General features: G+C 43.8%; 1 protein-coding gene across 1 annotated transcript; it reads right to left on the bottom strand.

Annotated features, from left to right (window-relative positions):
- Positions 1–9,166: 9,166 nt before the first annotated feature.
- LOC119352745 (homeobox-leucine zipper protein ROC7-like) lies at positions 9,167–10,767 on the bottom strand. Its single transcript, XM_037619359.1, has 3 exons — positions 10,493–10,767; positions 10,295–10,412; positions 9,167–9,661 (listed from the first exon to the last, which is right to left on the bottom strand). The coding sequence occupies exons 1-3, from the start codon at positions 10,765–10,767 to the stop codon at positions 9,398–9,400; spliced, it is 657 nt and encodes a 218-aa protein (XP_037475256.1). The 3' UTR covers positions 9,167–9,397.
- Positions 10,768–14,701: the final 3,934 nt, after the last annotated feature.

Here is a 14,701-nt window from a genome sequence, read left to right as displayed (position 1 = left end):
TGGAGCAGCTACCGTGTGGCTGATGAATTTTACATCAACTATTGGAGCACTAGCTATTTTGACATCATCTATTGGAGTTGGAGGTTTTTGGTGACGTAAAAATGCGCTTGTATGTGATGTATATTTAAGTTGAACCACAATTTGGTGATGTAAAATACATCATTTATTGGAGATGCTCTAAGTGTACTTTCTTGTGTTTTGAAAAGCATTGGCACTGAAGGCAGCGGGGTCTAGCACTATTTGTTTATCTTCCAAGCGGTGTGTCCCTTAGAGTACCTTTTTTTTTTGTGGAAAAAACTTTCAATCTATTCATCTTCAATCATTGTAGTACAACGGACACTAGAAATAATAAAAATTACATCAAGATCTGTTGATCACCTAGCGACGACTACAAGCACTGAAGCGAGCCGAAGGCGCATCGTTGTTTTAGTAGATAGTCGAGAAGTTATCATGCTAAGGTCCCATAGAAACAATGCACCAGAACAGCAACCGCCGCAGATGAAGAATGTAGATCAAAAGGATCCAACTTGAATACACACGAAAGAAGACGAACTACGAACAGATCCGAGCAAATCCACCAAAGATAGATCCGCCGGAGACACACCTCCACACACCCACCGATGATGCTAGACGCATCACTGGAATGGGGGCTAGGCGGGGAGACATTTATTCCATCTTCAGGGAGCCGCCGCCGTCTTGCCTTACTGAGCAGGACACAAACCCTAACAAAGCCAAAAGGTTAGGGCCTCAACCATGCATTAAGAAAAGAAGAACTAGTAACCTAATTAGGCAAGGACACCAGAAGAGCTGTGTGTGTTCACTATGCCTGTGTGCCCCACATGCATGCGCCATTCATGTGTGTTCACAAGTGTGCGCCGTGTGCGCATGCCCTTCATGTGTTGTGTCTAACTTTATTTACTTTGTGTGACGAGTGGCGGTAGCTAGACAGGGAGGCACAAGACAGAGGGAAGGACCTTGCTAGCCTACATGCGGTGGTCGGGGTTGATGCCACGGTCGTGATTGGCAGCACCAGACGCACAACAACTACAGACAGGGGAGGCGTACACGATGGCAATTGGCTACATGGCACGTTGAGGAGAGGGAGGAGAGGGGAAGCATCTATATGGTTATCGTGTGCACTCTTTAAACGTCAGTGACGCAGGGGAAGCAACCACTACAACAAAGTTGATGGCGACAGACAGTGACGGTGGTCTGGAAAGGGAGGTTGCATGCGTCGTGTAGGCGGCATTCTGAAAAATTAACCAAGCGGGGAGGACGTCGGCGACAGACGGGGATTGTGGTTGGGAAAGGGAGGATGCATGCGTCGTGTAGGCGGCGTTCTAAAAGAATTCACCAACAGGGAGGACGTCGGCGACACGGCGGTGTGCTCGGAAAAACTGTAGTTCACCCAGGGATTGCCGGCGGCCACTACAATGATGAACAGCGGTGGTGGTCAACTCGTTTTTTTTGGTCCTGCTTGGGGATCGTTCAAAGTCCGTATTGGACAGACAATTTGTCAGCTTTACATTTAATAATCAGTCATGTGATAAGACCGAACGAGCCAGGAGCGGGCCACTCGACCGTGGCATCCACGTTGAAATTTAATATACATACTCAGAGTTAGACAGTCATGCATTGGGTCATATAGAGATACTCCATCTTAACAACTGGAGAACAAAAAGTAATTACGACCAATGGTAAGATGGATGTAGGAAAGAGATCAATTGTTGGTGGAAACAAAGTTCCAATAGAGGAGAATGGACTATAGATAGATAACACAAGTTACACAAGCATTACACTATGAGTTGATGATCTTATTCGTATTGAACTAAACACACTTGCTATCAACTTGACATAATGAATGCACACTTGCAAACACAACAAAATTAAACACACCTTCTATCAACTTAACATAATGAATGCACACTTGCCAAGGATTTTCTATCATAGCTTACTATGGAAATAGCTATCAGAACCGTCGGACTCTGCCTCAAGATTCGAACCGAAGTGTGGTCCGGTTCCTTTTCTTTTTCTTTTGTTGATTTTTGAATGGTGTAACCCGCCCCACGTGCTGACAACTTTACAGAAGGAGTACTGACAGGGCCTGCCCCATGTGGTTCTGACTCGCTCTTGGACCAACTCGTCGGTCACAGGCGTGTGCAATGGAGGTTCCACACCGTCCATTGAACTCGCAATGGAGGTTCCACACCGTGCATTGAACATGCACACCATCCATTGAACCTGCCCCAGCTCTACACCAAGTCCTGAGGCTCGGAGTGTCAATAGCTGCTAAGCCAAAAGATCCATGGAACGCAAAGTACACTTCTGATTTGTGCCAGCATATCAGCCAGAAAATCACACGGCAAGTAAACAAATCAAAAGCCCTAGGGACAATAGTAAATATAGGAACAAAAATCAAGAGCAGAGTTGGAGATCCACAAGTAAATACTGGAACATAAAATTTTTTAGTAACTCACTTAAAGTTATTTTAAAATTGTGGTGCGAACTAGGGTCCCATTTTGATTCAAAGGCCTTGTGCTTGTCACGTGGCTCACTCCCAATGCTGCGACCTCCGTTCTCCATTTTAGTCTAAAAGGTTCCATCAGTCTCAAAGTGTTGGTCACATGCGTCTCTGGTCCATTCTCCAACCTGAACTCATCAGATGGACCACTGGTGGCCGCAGCCCGGGCGCAGCTTTTTCCTGTCAAACAAGCCACTAAAACTCCGAGAACTCCCTCCACAATTTCTCCCCCTCCCGTGCCGCACGGATCACAAAGTTTGGGGCAATGGCTTAGATAGCTATGTCTGGAGCAAGCTATGATATATATATATATAGGATGGGTCTATTATGATAACACCCCTTAAGACTTTTATTCTGCACACCGAAACGTCTTATTCTGCTAACCGTACCGAGCTGACCCGTAGCTATAAACTAACCCCGCAAAAAGAAGAGACGAGCTGCACAGGGCAAAAAAAGAAACTCCCTGCTGCCTGTCCCCACGACTTCCATCAACTCCCTGCTCCCCTCCCAGCCAGCCACCTCCCCACGCCGCGCCCCACCTCCCTCCCCATGCCACGCCCCATTTTCCTCCCCACGCCGCCCCACCTCCCTCCCCACCTTCTCCGGAGCGGAGTACCCGTACCCAATCCATCTTCTCCGGCGTCGCCGCCCACCACCACCTCCAGCCGCGTCGCACGGGCACCACCATCTATGCCGGCCGCCACCCTCCTCTTTCTCCCACACCATTCAGCGGGCATGGCGGGATCCGGCCGCACTCGGCCCCCGGCGCGGCCTCAGCCACCGGATCCGGCCGCCGCCTGCTCCTCAGCGCCGAATCCCCCCCTGCATCGCGTAGCTCATTACCGAATCCGACGAGATCCGCGCGGGTGCCCCGGTCCCGCCCCGCCGAGGCCCGGGTCGTCCTCTCCCTCTCCGGCAGGGAGGCCCCGTCAAGAAACTCCCCCGCTTGCCACCGGGAGGAGGCCGGTCAGGAGGCATGCACTAGCGGCCCCCCTGCTGCCCGCGGCGGATCCGACGAGCCAACCCACCTCCTCATCTCTCCCGCGGCGGATCCGACGAGCTCTATCACCACGCGCCGGTGGGCGGACCCCCTCCCTCCTCCACCCACGGCGTCGTGCGCAGGCGGCGGCTCCACCGTTTCTCCCAGTCATCCTCCCCCCCAAGCCACGTCTGGATGGATATCATCCGTCCGCCGCCAGATTTGGCCACGCCTTCAACCACCGTGACGTGATGGGGTGCAGGATCCAGGGAGGTTTCGGGCGTCAAGCCGTCGTCCTCGCCGGAAATTGCCCTTCCCTCCTCCCGGCCAATCTCCTCCACCGGATGCCTCGCGCGCTGCTACGCCAGGCGCTGGATCCCTCGGCCATTGATGCACCAGGGATGAGCTCGGCACGTGGTTCGTTTGCGAGATACCATGTTGTGATGCATCTTCTCCTTGCTTCTACATCTCCCACTCATGTCCTCTGACGAGAAAACATGTTTGCTCATGAGGTTCAATACTTGTTCTTGCAGGAAGAAAGTGGTAGAGTGCGGTTTGATGCAGCGTTGCAATTTTTTTTCTGTTTCCCTGATCATACAGTTTGGACAACGAACCTCCCTCCGTGCAGTCCGCTGGCACATCCATGCAGTACAGCGCGTGTGTGTATGCGGTTCCCGGCGCATGGGTTGCCGGTGGCTGTTGTGAAGTTGATTGTTTTTCCATTTTCAGAAAAATTGCATGACGCTATCTGGTCGTTAGTTTTATATTTAGTCATGCAGTGCACTCATAAAAATGGTGCAGTACTCACAAAATCCTTGTTAGTTTTATACTTAGTCATGCAGTGCACTAAGAAAAAGTGGTGCAGTACTCGTCATATTAGTTTGTTTTTGCTCACCGATGACAACGGTGTAGCACTTTAGATGTGGCTTTGAAGCTCACTTTTTTGTTTCATGCAGTTTGTTATAATACTCCTCCATGGTTTGCTTGGTAAAAAGGAAAAATATATATCTAAAAAAAGCTCGCTTTTCATTATATGTAGTTCACTCGTTCAGTCCCTGCGGTCCACTCGCTCGGTCTACGCACGTAAAAAAATGAGTTTGAAAAAAAACTCAAGCGGTTCATTTTCGGTAGTGTCGCGGTCCGTTTACGGTAGTCTTGAGGTTCACTTTTCATAGTATTGCGGTTCACCAACGCTCGACATGGAGTGCACTCCACCTCGTTTGGAAAAACTTACGTCCCACAAAAAATAAATCATGCAGTGCACTTGTCCGTCTGATGAAGTGCATATTTTAGTCTAAAAAAGTGCGGTTTGCTATCTCGTTTGGAAAATTTTACGTCCCATAAAAAAGAAATCATGCAGTGCACTTGTCGGTCTAATGCAGTGCGGTTTTTGGTCGGAAAGCAGTGCGGTTTTTTGTGTGATGCAGTACATACGACGATTTTGGGTCGTGAAAAAACAGAGTGTCCGCATTTCGGTAATTTTGATATTCCTCTTAAACCGTAAAGAATTAGAGAGAGTGTTCTACATGAAAAAGTTGCGCCTCGTCGATATATTTCCAATGGTGTATCATTTGAATCATTCAGGCCAGCGGTTTGTAAAAATTTCATGACAAACGGCAACTGCCACTCGTCATCCGCCGCATGATTTTCAAAATTAACTTAAAACCGTAAGGAATCTAAAAATATTCCAACCTATGAAAGTTGCGCCTCGTTCGTGGCTTTCCAACGGCGTATCTCACGCCTCGTTTCGACAAACGGTTCAAAAACGGGAGCGAAAACAGTACAGAAAATTTAAAAAAAATTGAAAAACAGAATTTCGTGATTTTGTAAATTTGAAACTGCTCTTAAACCGTAAGGAATTAGAGAACAATTTATATATCAAAAAGATACGCTTTGATGATATCTATTCAACGACGTATTGTTTGCTTCATTCCGACGAGCGGTTTAGATCAAATCGTGAAAAAACGCTCGCTGCCACTCGTCATGGGCCGCACCATTTTCAAAACTGCTCTTAAACCGTGTGGAATCTCGAAAAGTGTTCAACATGTCGAAGTTGCGCCTAATCCATAACTTTTCAACGGTATATTACACGCCTATTCCGATAAACGGTTAAAAAAGTAGAGCGAAAACAGTACCGGAAAAATAACGCGTGCAGTTTTTTCCGACGAGAAGTTCCCTCGTGTGAGTACTGCAGCACACTTGGTTCAAAGAATGACGTGCACTTGCGTTCAGCGTGCAGTCGAAAGTGGTGTGCAGAATAGTTATTCTGCTAATATTAGCAGAATAGACCGTCTATATATATTGTAAGTAAGTTGGGTTTCTGTCGTCCGTTATTGGCATGTTTGCAGAAAACCCCTGCGGTTTTTGTTATTCAACCCGCAATCCTAATTAAAGTGAATCTGATAAAATCGTTTTCACAAAAAACACCCTGCATTTGCCGCCGTCCGCCGCCTATCGCACCCAGCGCCTCGACGCGTGGGCTCGAGCACGAGCCTCCCCGGCGCCCCGCGCCGGCCGGCCACCGGAGCGCCGCCTCCGGGCCAACACACCTCCATGCCCTCCTGTTCTTCTTCCCTCCCCTCCCTCCGGTTCAATCTCTCACCTCCCTTTTTGTCCTTCGCAGGAAGTGCGGTGGTTTGACAGGTGACGAGGAGGAGGTGCTGTCCAGGAGCCAACGGCGGCTGCAGCGGGACAATGCGGGCATCCACATCTTGCTAACAAAAAAAAGGTGAAAGAAGCAAGCAAAAGGGAACAGAATGAGCAAAGAAAGGCTGGGCTGGCTTCGATGGAGGTGGGACGGCACGACTGGGTGTCCCACGGGTGTCCGCTCGCTCAGCTCCAAGCGAGCACGGGCGCGATGCTGGGCCAGCGGCTTCCGCTTGATCCCGTCGAGCTACTCGACCAGGGCGGCGAGGCGGCAGCAGACGGCGGAGTGGGGGCGCTAGGCGGCGGCGACGGAGCTCCACGTCTGCCGTCGGGGCGGCATGCTGGATCTGCAGAGGATGCGACGAGAAAAAAAGAACGAGGGAGAGAAAGAGAGGAAGGAAGGGGTGGCGCGTCAACCCGTGGCGCACAAATTGAAATGGCGGGGTGCTCGGGCGTGAGAGGAATGGCCGGACAGGAGGTGCTCACCTGTATTGAAAGCTAGAGCAAGGAAGAAGACTATGTTGATTTTTTTAAGAGGATAGGATGTGATAAGAGCTTTGAAACGTGGCCTCGCTAGAACGACGAGGCCTACACGTGATACGCGTACGAGGCGGCTAGCCGTGACTACGGCGAGGCGTATGGGGTCTCTGGCCAGGCTAGTGTCGGCGGTTTACTCCAGACAACAGAGAAAAGATGCTTTTTCCTATTCGAAGTGGAGGGAGAGGAAACATAGAAAAATAAATCTGTTGTTGCAGGGACCTTAGAATTCAGTAACAGAAAGAGATGGGTGCGTATTCTTGTGTTTGGATCAAGTCCAAGTAGTGCAAAAAACAAGAAAAAGACTGGAATATAACCTTGCAAACCAAACAACCAATATTCTCCAAAAAAACAACATAGTAAAAAACTGCTTGCATTCGAATATTTAATGAAATCTAAATAAATAGATCTCACTTCAATGCACCACTACTCTTCCATCCGATGATGCACCACTTCTCTTCCATCCGATGATAGTGCGAAGCTAAAGAAGGTGTCGTCTGAGTACATGAATGTGGCTTCTTAATCAAAATTTAATTGCGGATGCCAAAAATCCTACCATCATCGACGAGATAACGACGTTCTGAACATTAAAAGTGCCAACATGAATGAACGACTCACTAGAAAAGTGCGATGATGTTTTCTTCCCGTGCAACACACACACACACACATTAAATTGCTGCATGCAAAGATATAAAAGGAAAAGCATTTTTCTTTTTAGAAACACAGTACAAATGCAGGCGCTCACAAGCACGTACATATATTCATCCCTATGAATACACCCACTCACATCCTACCCCGTGGGCACCTCCGAGAGACTGAGTCGACCGATCTTGACATTGATGAAGTCAGCACAAGCTCCTCACTATCGATAGAAACGTCACCTCACGCTAAAAATATATTTCGTCTTTAAGAGACACCAAAGCATCAAACCCGGAATTTAATCCTTGGTGGGATCGAGGTACCATTGGCCTGCTAACTATTCAACTAAAGGTTGGTTCTCAGGGTCAAAGAGAAAGTAACCAATACATATAGCAATTCCTACTTGCTCAGTGGCCACCGATGCATCAACCACATTAATAGACATTAAAGCATGATATGCATTTCTTCTATACCTCGACACGCGCCTCCCTGCCCCGTCATGTTGCACTGATGGGTGTTTGATGGACACATCAATTTTCTTCCCCGTTGCAACGCACGAGCATATGTGCTAGTGTGTGTGTCTATATATATATATATATATATATATATATATATATATATATATATATATATATATATATATATATTCTTTTGTTATGTAAGAAAAGAAAGGGTAGACTGCGTTAATTTTATGGACATTATCTCTGCTGCAAGCCATACATTTCGTTCTTGCATCATCTATATCAATACAAAAAGGGAAAGTTGCAGATATCAAACTAATCTCAAGCGTTCAACCGGGTCTATCCAATTGTCTTTATTGCCTCTGTGTTTAGCGCTAAACGTGTTTTACACCATTGTCCTCTAGTAATAGAATACCTAATATCGATATTAGTGCCAATCAAGTAATTATATCCCGGCTACTATTAATGTGCAGTTAATATCTACCTAATACTATTGACTAATGCAATTATTATCTTGTCTAATATCTACGTGCATTGCATGTACATGATTACTTGGTTAGGCAAATAACTCACATGGTATGGCTTATTTCTTATGTGGTAAAATCTCAGAATTCATCTAGGACAATTACGAGCTAAGACAGTGAAATATATTGAAACATTTGACAAAAGCAAATATCAATTTACTTGAAGGTCGAGGGATAGATAAAATCTCATTTCCCTTTGTGTTACCTAGGATCAAGACAATATCTGGGCTGCAAGTATTGACTTGCAGTTTTTTTTGTACTCAACAAGCACACTGCTATCCTCCAATGCTACGGTGACAAGTGCATCCCAAAGGACAAGGGTTGTCATTACTACATTCGTCGACAGCTGCAGTAAGATAAGCAAAGCTAAGTATCAGAATTTTGAACATAGTGCTAACCTTTCTACATATGTCCAAAGTGTAATTTTATTGGCAGTGTGTGACACATTCAATATGACCATCCGAAACAAGATAGGATCCCATGGACTCCTTCACGAAATATTGCACTACCTGTAGCTCACTACGGGTCCTCTTCATCCTGCTCCGCGCATGACTCTACAAGTGCATATAATGGGGAGTTTCTGAGGCAGATAACAATTGCGATACACTTCCCACAATGGCTCCAGAACGTGATCAATGCTCAGATATGATTTTTCGTTGACAAAAAGGATCATTGACAAAGGTATCTCAATAAATGAAATACTTACGCGAAGAAATGTTAGAAGACATAGAAAATTCTGGCGTGACATTCAACATGCTGCTTTTATTATTCTTTTCTCCCTTTTAATTATTTTGACTCTACTTGATTTGTTTGGATACAAACTCGAAGATATAAAGATGGGCACTGGACTGAGCTTCACGGCAATGCCATCCCAAAACCACTCACTCCACAACCCATACATTGTTGCCATGATTACTAGATCTCGTGACATCCCACGAAGCAACCATGACAGCCTACGAAAAGAAATAAACAAGCATCCAAGCCATGCACATACACACACAACATGATGCATTATTTGCATGTCTAGGAATCGAGCAAAACTAGCGTTCATGCGACAGGATAACGTTGGAAACGACCAACGACGGTGTGGTTAGTTGCGGGTCAATCGGGGCCACATTCCATTTTGTTGGAGACCCTCTTTAAGATGGGTCGCGGCAAGCCTAAGTTCCTCCTTGAGGTTCATATTCTCCTTGAACAAGCGTTGGCGCTCTGAGCTGTCCTGAGTTTGAACCACCGCCCCTTTGCATTTGAGGCAAGTTTTATTTTCCATAGCCAACATGATGGCTTGCCTGTCAGATTTTAGCATCTGGTTCTCTAACTGAAGAGTGTTAGTCTCCCGCCTTTGCGTCTTGCCCTGTATTTATTAATTTCACAAATGCATCATTTCAGCGGCTATTATAAGAGTATGACCCCATGTTCACGAGGGTAACATAGTAGTACATTGTAGAATATGCTAATGGAGCTCGAGCTTCATGTAGTCTCAAATTTTAAAAATTCAAAAAATCATATTATTTGAATTCAAAAAAATCATGAACATAATATGCACATACTTATCGATGAATACTAGTTCTGTGTAAAGTTACGTGGTGAAATACATTTTAAAGATGGTCACCTAAAAATAGCAAATCAATGTATGTCTAACATATGTACTCTTCACTATTAAAGTACATAATTTTTCGTACAACTCACATCAAAACGTATTTCAAAATGAAGTTTTACGCACATCTATATACTTGCTTATGAACTTATCTTCAGATATTTTTGAATCTAAAAAACTGGATTTTGTATTATTTTTAAAATTCTCTCTCCGTTGAGCGAGAGCACAGAAAAGCCTCACCCGTGGCATTGTGAGTTCAGATGACAAACAATGTTACTTTGTTCATTGGAGTTTGTCTAATTAACCGCAAAAATCTGCATAACTGCATGTCTTAGTTGACCCATGCGGCGACATCTCATGTTATTCAGCATGGAGAAGAATAGTATTTACCTTACTGTTGCGGCGATGGTTTTGGAACCAGAACTTGACCTGTTGGGCACTCATGCCAAGCCTCTCACTAAGGGTCTTCCGGAGTTTCTCATCTGGATAAGGGATTTCCCGGAAGACACTACAGATGACGTTAATGAAAATGCATTAGTAAACATCATCTTCTATAGATAAGAAACAATGATTAAGTATGTATTGTACACTTCAAGTTGTTGGATCTGTTCTCTGCGGAGACGGTGATAGTTGGTATGCCTTGGCTGCATCCTCTGCTCACTGTAGGTTTCTCCATTGTTGTTTCCTTGGTTTCCAGCAACAACGTTGGTATTATCAATCATTCCCACGTCGGCAGTGGCTCCAAGTAGACCATATGTCTCATCACCATGGTCGTGCTGCAGTAGGTGGTTGTGTTCACTTGTCATGAAGGGGTCAAGATCATTGTGCACAACACAGTTGTATTGAGGCCACTCCCCGTCCATGGTGATCTGTTGTCATGAAACAAAATGTTTATTGCCCTATATAGAGTTAAAGGCAGCAGTAAACTAATATTTAAAAAAAATGTAGAAGTGAAAAATGAAACCACATAGAAGGAAACGTCATACAAAACACTACACCTCCAACTACATTTAGGTTTCTGTGCCCACATTATTCCGATGGTACTTCACCTTAAAAATAATTTAAATTCGTCCATAGGAGTTTCCAACACCGATCTGGATGTAATCATGTAGACATTAATTGTGCTGTAGTTGACATACTTTCTTGACTTCACGATAGTATATTCATGATTACCTTAGGCTGATTAGTTAAAAAAATCGAAACAGGTATGCCCTACATGGTAATGCAAAGCTATTACTTTCTCATCTCATCATGTTCTTTTCTTTTTATCCAGATGATTATACCTATCTATATATACATTTGTATCTATCTACAGATTCCATATATATGGTATATTTAGATAAGGAGGACCTACGTACAACAAAAATGAGCACCAACTACTCCTACAAATTATAGAAGCGAGATATTAAAATGTACTATGTGTAGGAAATCATATTAACCATAAATAATAGCATCATATGCACAATAATAAAATCAGATCTATGAATATTATCAGATCTATGTTATCTCCAATATTTTACCTTTGGAAGATTAGCTTACCTTATAGCAAGATGCTAGCCATCTCTCAAGCAAAACGATGAAACACTACTTTCTACGTGTATCTACTCATTCCATCACACATGTCATGGAGAATGCGTGCCTAACTTTTGAAGTTAAAGATCATGGGATAATTAGACTAAAACTGTTTAACTATTACTTGATGAACGTTTGAGGAAATACCGTTGACTTTGGTAGTCGTCTTCCTTAAGGAAGCTGTTTTGTTCCTACCGAGATATCAAACTCATTCAGCAAAGAATAGCCAATATTACTAGATGAACGGTTTGAGGAAATACCGTTGACTTCGGTAGTCGTCTTCCTTAGAACTTCGATCGGCGGTCAAGGGAAGGAAGCTGTTTTGTTCCTACCGAGATATCAAACTCATTCAGCAAAGAATAGCCAATATCATCAGAATTTAAACCTGTGGGGAGCATGTGGAATCTAGGCTATAGGACCCATGATTAATGCCAGCAATTACTTGTATCCAAATATAGGATCAGATATCATGGATTTTGATTGGGGCATATCTTATAGATTGGTTATAATTAAATCTCATTAAGTATATTTACGGATTGAATATTGGGATATTGATAAAAATACATTATGTCATTTATACAATAGAAAATGAGTGGTTCAGATTACTAATAGAAAATAACGACTGAGATCCATAATATGTTTTTGACCTAGATGACATATATGGACACAAAGGGTTCTTCTCCCAATACTACATAGAGAGTATGCATATTTTTTGGTCTATTCATCAAATGTGAAGGCAACACAATAGAACACCAACAATAACATGCATCCAAGTATAAGGCTTACATGCCATGGATTTTGAATGTTGCCGCATGGCCCATATATAGGGCATAATTAAGACTCATTAAGCATATTTGTTAATTGAATATTATCATGTTTAAAAAAATCCTATATTAATAAGCCAATAGAAAACGGGTGGTTCAGATTAGCAATAGAAAAGAACACTTGAGATGTGTTTGAGTCTAATTTCAGAATAGATTTATATAGTGTTCTATATACGATTAAACACGCATTAGTTCCAGTTTTCAACACACACACACACACCAATTCAATACATGATTTAGTTTGTTCTAATTTTCTACGAATGCAGTTTGTAAGATAACAAAGGAGATGTCCTTTGCAAAGATTTACTTCTGAACACTAAAAGAATTAAAAATTGATAAAAAACTATTTTTTCATCAACAAGGACACTAAAATGCATGATGTACGGGAAACATCTCTTTGTATTCGTACATCTAAGGAGCCCGTGGAGAAAAGTATAAAGTTAGTCCAAATAGTGTGTGAACAGTATACTTTCTTAAAGCCCTCATTTTTTCATGAGAGCTACTAACATGTCCAAACACCGCCGAATTTGGCACAGATATCATGCACTCAAACATATTCCATGCCAAAAACATTGAGACTTTTTAAAATTCTAATATTTATATAAGTTTAATGTTCATGCCAGGGAGCAGACGAGCTTCGGAGCCGAATCCTTGTGTCCATGTCCTACGTTGCTACTTTGGTCTTCTTTGGATGCAACTGTAATAGCTTGATGAATAGAACAATCTAAACTAGTCTTTATTGGACCGGCCAGACAAACATTTGAGTAATAGTTTGGTCATGTCGCCCCAACTTATACTGACCCGGCACATCCGATGTTAAAGGCTTGAAGCATGTTTCAGTCAAGTGAAGACACGCTTTTTATAGATAATACAAAATAAAAGGCGTGCCTAGGAGCATCTCGAAAAAGACAATCTGATTTCCGGCCAGAAAGAGCACGTGTAGAAAAAGGATTACACACCCTGTCGTTGCCTAATCAAAAACGCCTAATCAAAAAGAAAAAGGAATAAGGAAAGGAGAGTCCTACAGGTACACCTAGCTGAATAATTTCCGTCACAAGGAGTCAGACAGATGAGAAAAATGATAAGATGAGTAGCACACGTACACACAGTTGTCTAATTGATTTTCATTGGATGCATTATCAACACTTGCGGCACCGCTCAACAACAGCAAATTTCGGGCCAGACTGGAGACTGCAGTACATCCACGGCGCCATGATCGTCGGAACAACGTGGTTAGATTTCTCCATGTCGTTTAGATGTATCCATCTTAGCCTATCTTCGTAGCTTGCTAAGTAGGTAACAATCGATTATAGTGAGAATCATAAGGATTATAGTGAATGTGAAGAATGAGCGAGAGATTCGATCAACCTTTCTACCGGGGCACTTAGATTGTAGTTCTTTTGTCACGTAAGAAAAGAAAGGGTAGATTGCGTTAATTTTATGAAAATTAGCTCTGCTGCAAGCCATACATTTCGTTCTTGCATCATCTATACCAATACAAAAAGGGAAAGTTGCGGATATCAAACTAATCTCAAGCGTTCAACCTGGTCTGTCCAATTATGTTTATTCACTAGTAGAAAACATGGCCTAGGTTCAGGCTAGAAAAGGGCATTAATCCCGGTTCTCCTACGAACCGGGACCAATGGGTGCATCAGTCCCGCTTCATAAGGCCAGGGCGCTGGCCGGGCCTTGGGGGCTATTGGTCCCTGTTTGTCTGACCCCTTTGGTCCCGGTTAATGCCTCCAGGCATTAACCGGGACCAAAGGGCCTCGCTCCTGGTGCTGCCCTTTAGTCCCGGTTGGTGGCTAGAACTGGGACTAAAGAGCAGGCTTTTGTCCCGGTTCTAGCCACCAGCCAGGACTAAGATGCCTATATATATGCTCGCCCCTGCCCATTCACTCATATGTTTTTTGGCCGGCCGGCGTGTGCAGGTGTGTGTTGCTCTGCTCTCACATCCTATGCACATGAGGTGTTCGATGAAATGCTCGAGCCACACTTAAGATTTCTCCTCTCCAAGCTCGACCTCCAAGCTCCTTTTTCCTCAAGATTTGTATAGGTTTGAGGTCCATCCCATCCCATCCCGTCCTCACCACCATCGATCGCCCGCGCCGATTTCGTCGTCGGCACCACCGTGGTGAGCCTCTTGTTCTTATCTTCTTTCTAAAAGAAAAAATTCTTACTTGTATTTACATTCATACTTGTATAATTTTCTTACTTTTATTATTGTTTGTTATTATATAGTGCCATGGTTTTGGTATCCGCCCACGTCGGCCCTCATCCTGTCTATGATTCGCATGTGGTATATTATCTTTTATTATGATTTGTTTCATTTAGTATTTATGACAATTATGCCGACCAACGTGATATAGATGTTTTTATATAGGAGGTATGTGAACCGGAA

Source organism: Triticum dicoccoides, chromosome 1A (genome assembly GCF_002162155.2).
Source record: "Triticum dicoccoides isolate Atlit2015 ecotype Zavitan chromosome 1A, WEW_v2.0, whole genome shotgun sequence".
NCBI lineage: Eukaryota > Viridiplantae > Streptophyta > Magnoliopsida > Poales > Poaceae > Triticum > Triticum dicoccoides.
The sequence above is the reverse complement of the archived record's forward strand: the minus strand, read 5'-3'. Positions and strand labels throughout refer to the sequence as shown.

Excerpts from the sequence above, each read along its gene's own strand:
- LOC119352745 (XM_037619359.1), bottom strand. The coding sequence starts at position 10,767 with ATGGACGGGGAGTGGCCTCAATACAACTGTGTTGTGCACAATGATCTT. Across the intron at positions 10,413-10,492 it reads CAGATCCAACAACTTGAAGT|TGTCTTCCGGGAAATCCCTT; the intron begins GTACAATACATA and ends CGTCATCTGTAG. Across the intron at positions 9,662-10,294 it reads ACCATCGCCGCAACAGTAAG|GGCAAGACGCAAAGGCGGGA; the intron begins GTAAATACTATT and ends TAATAAATACAG.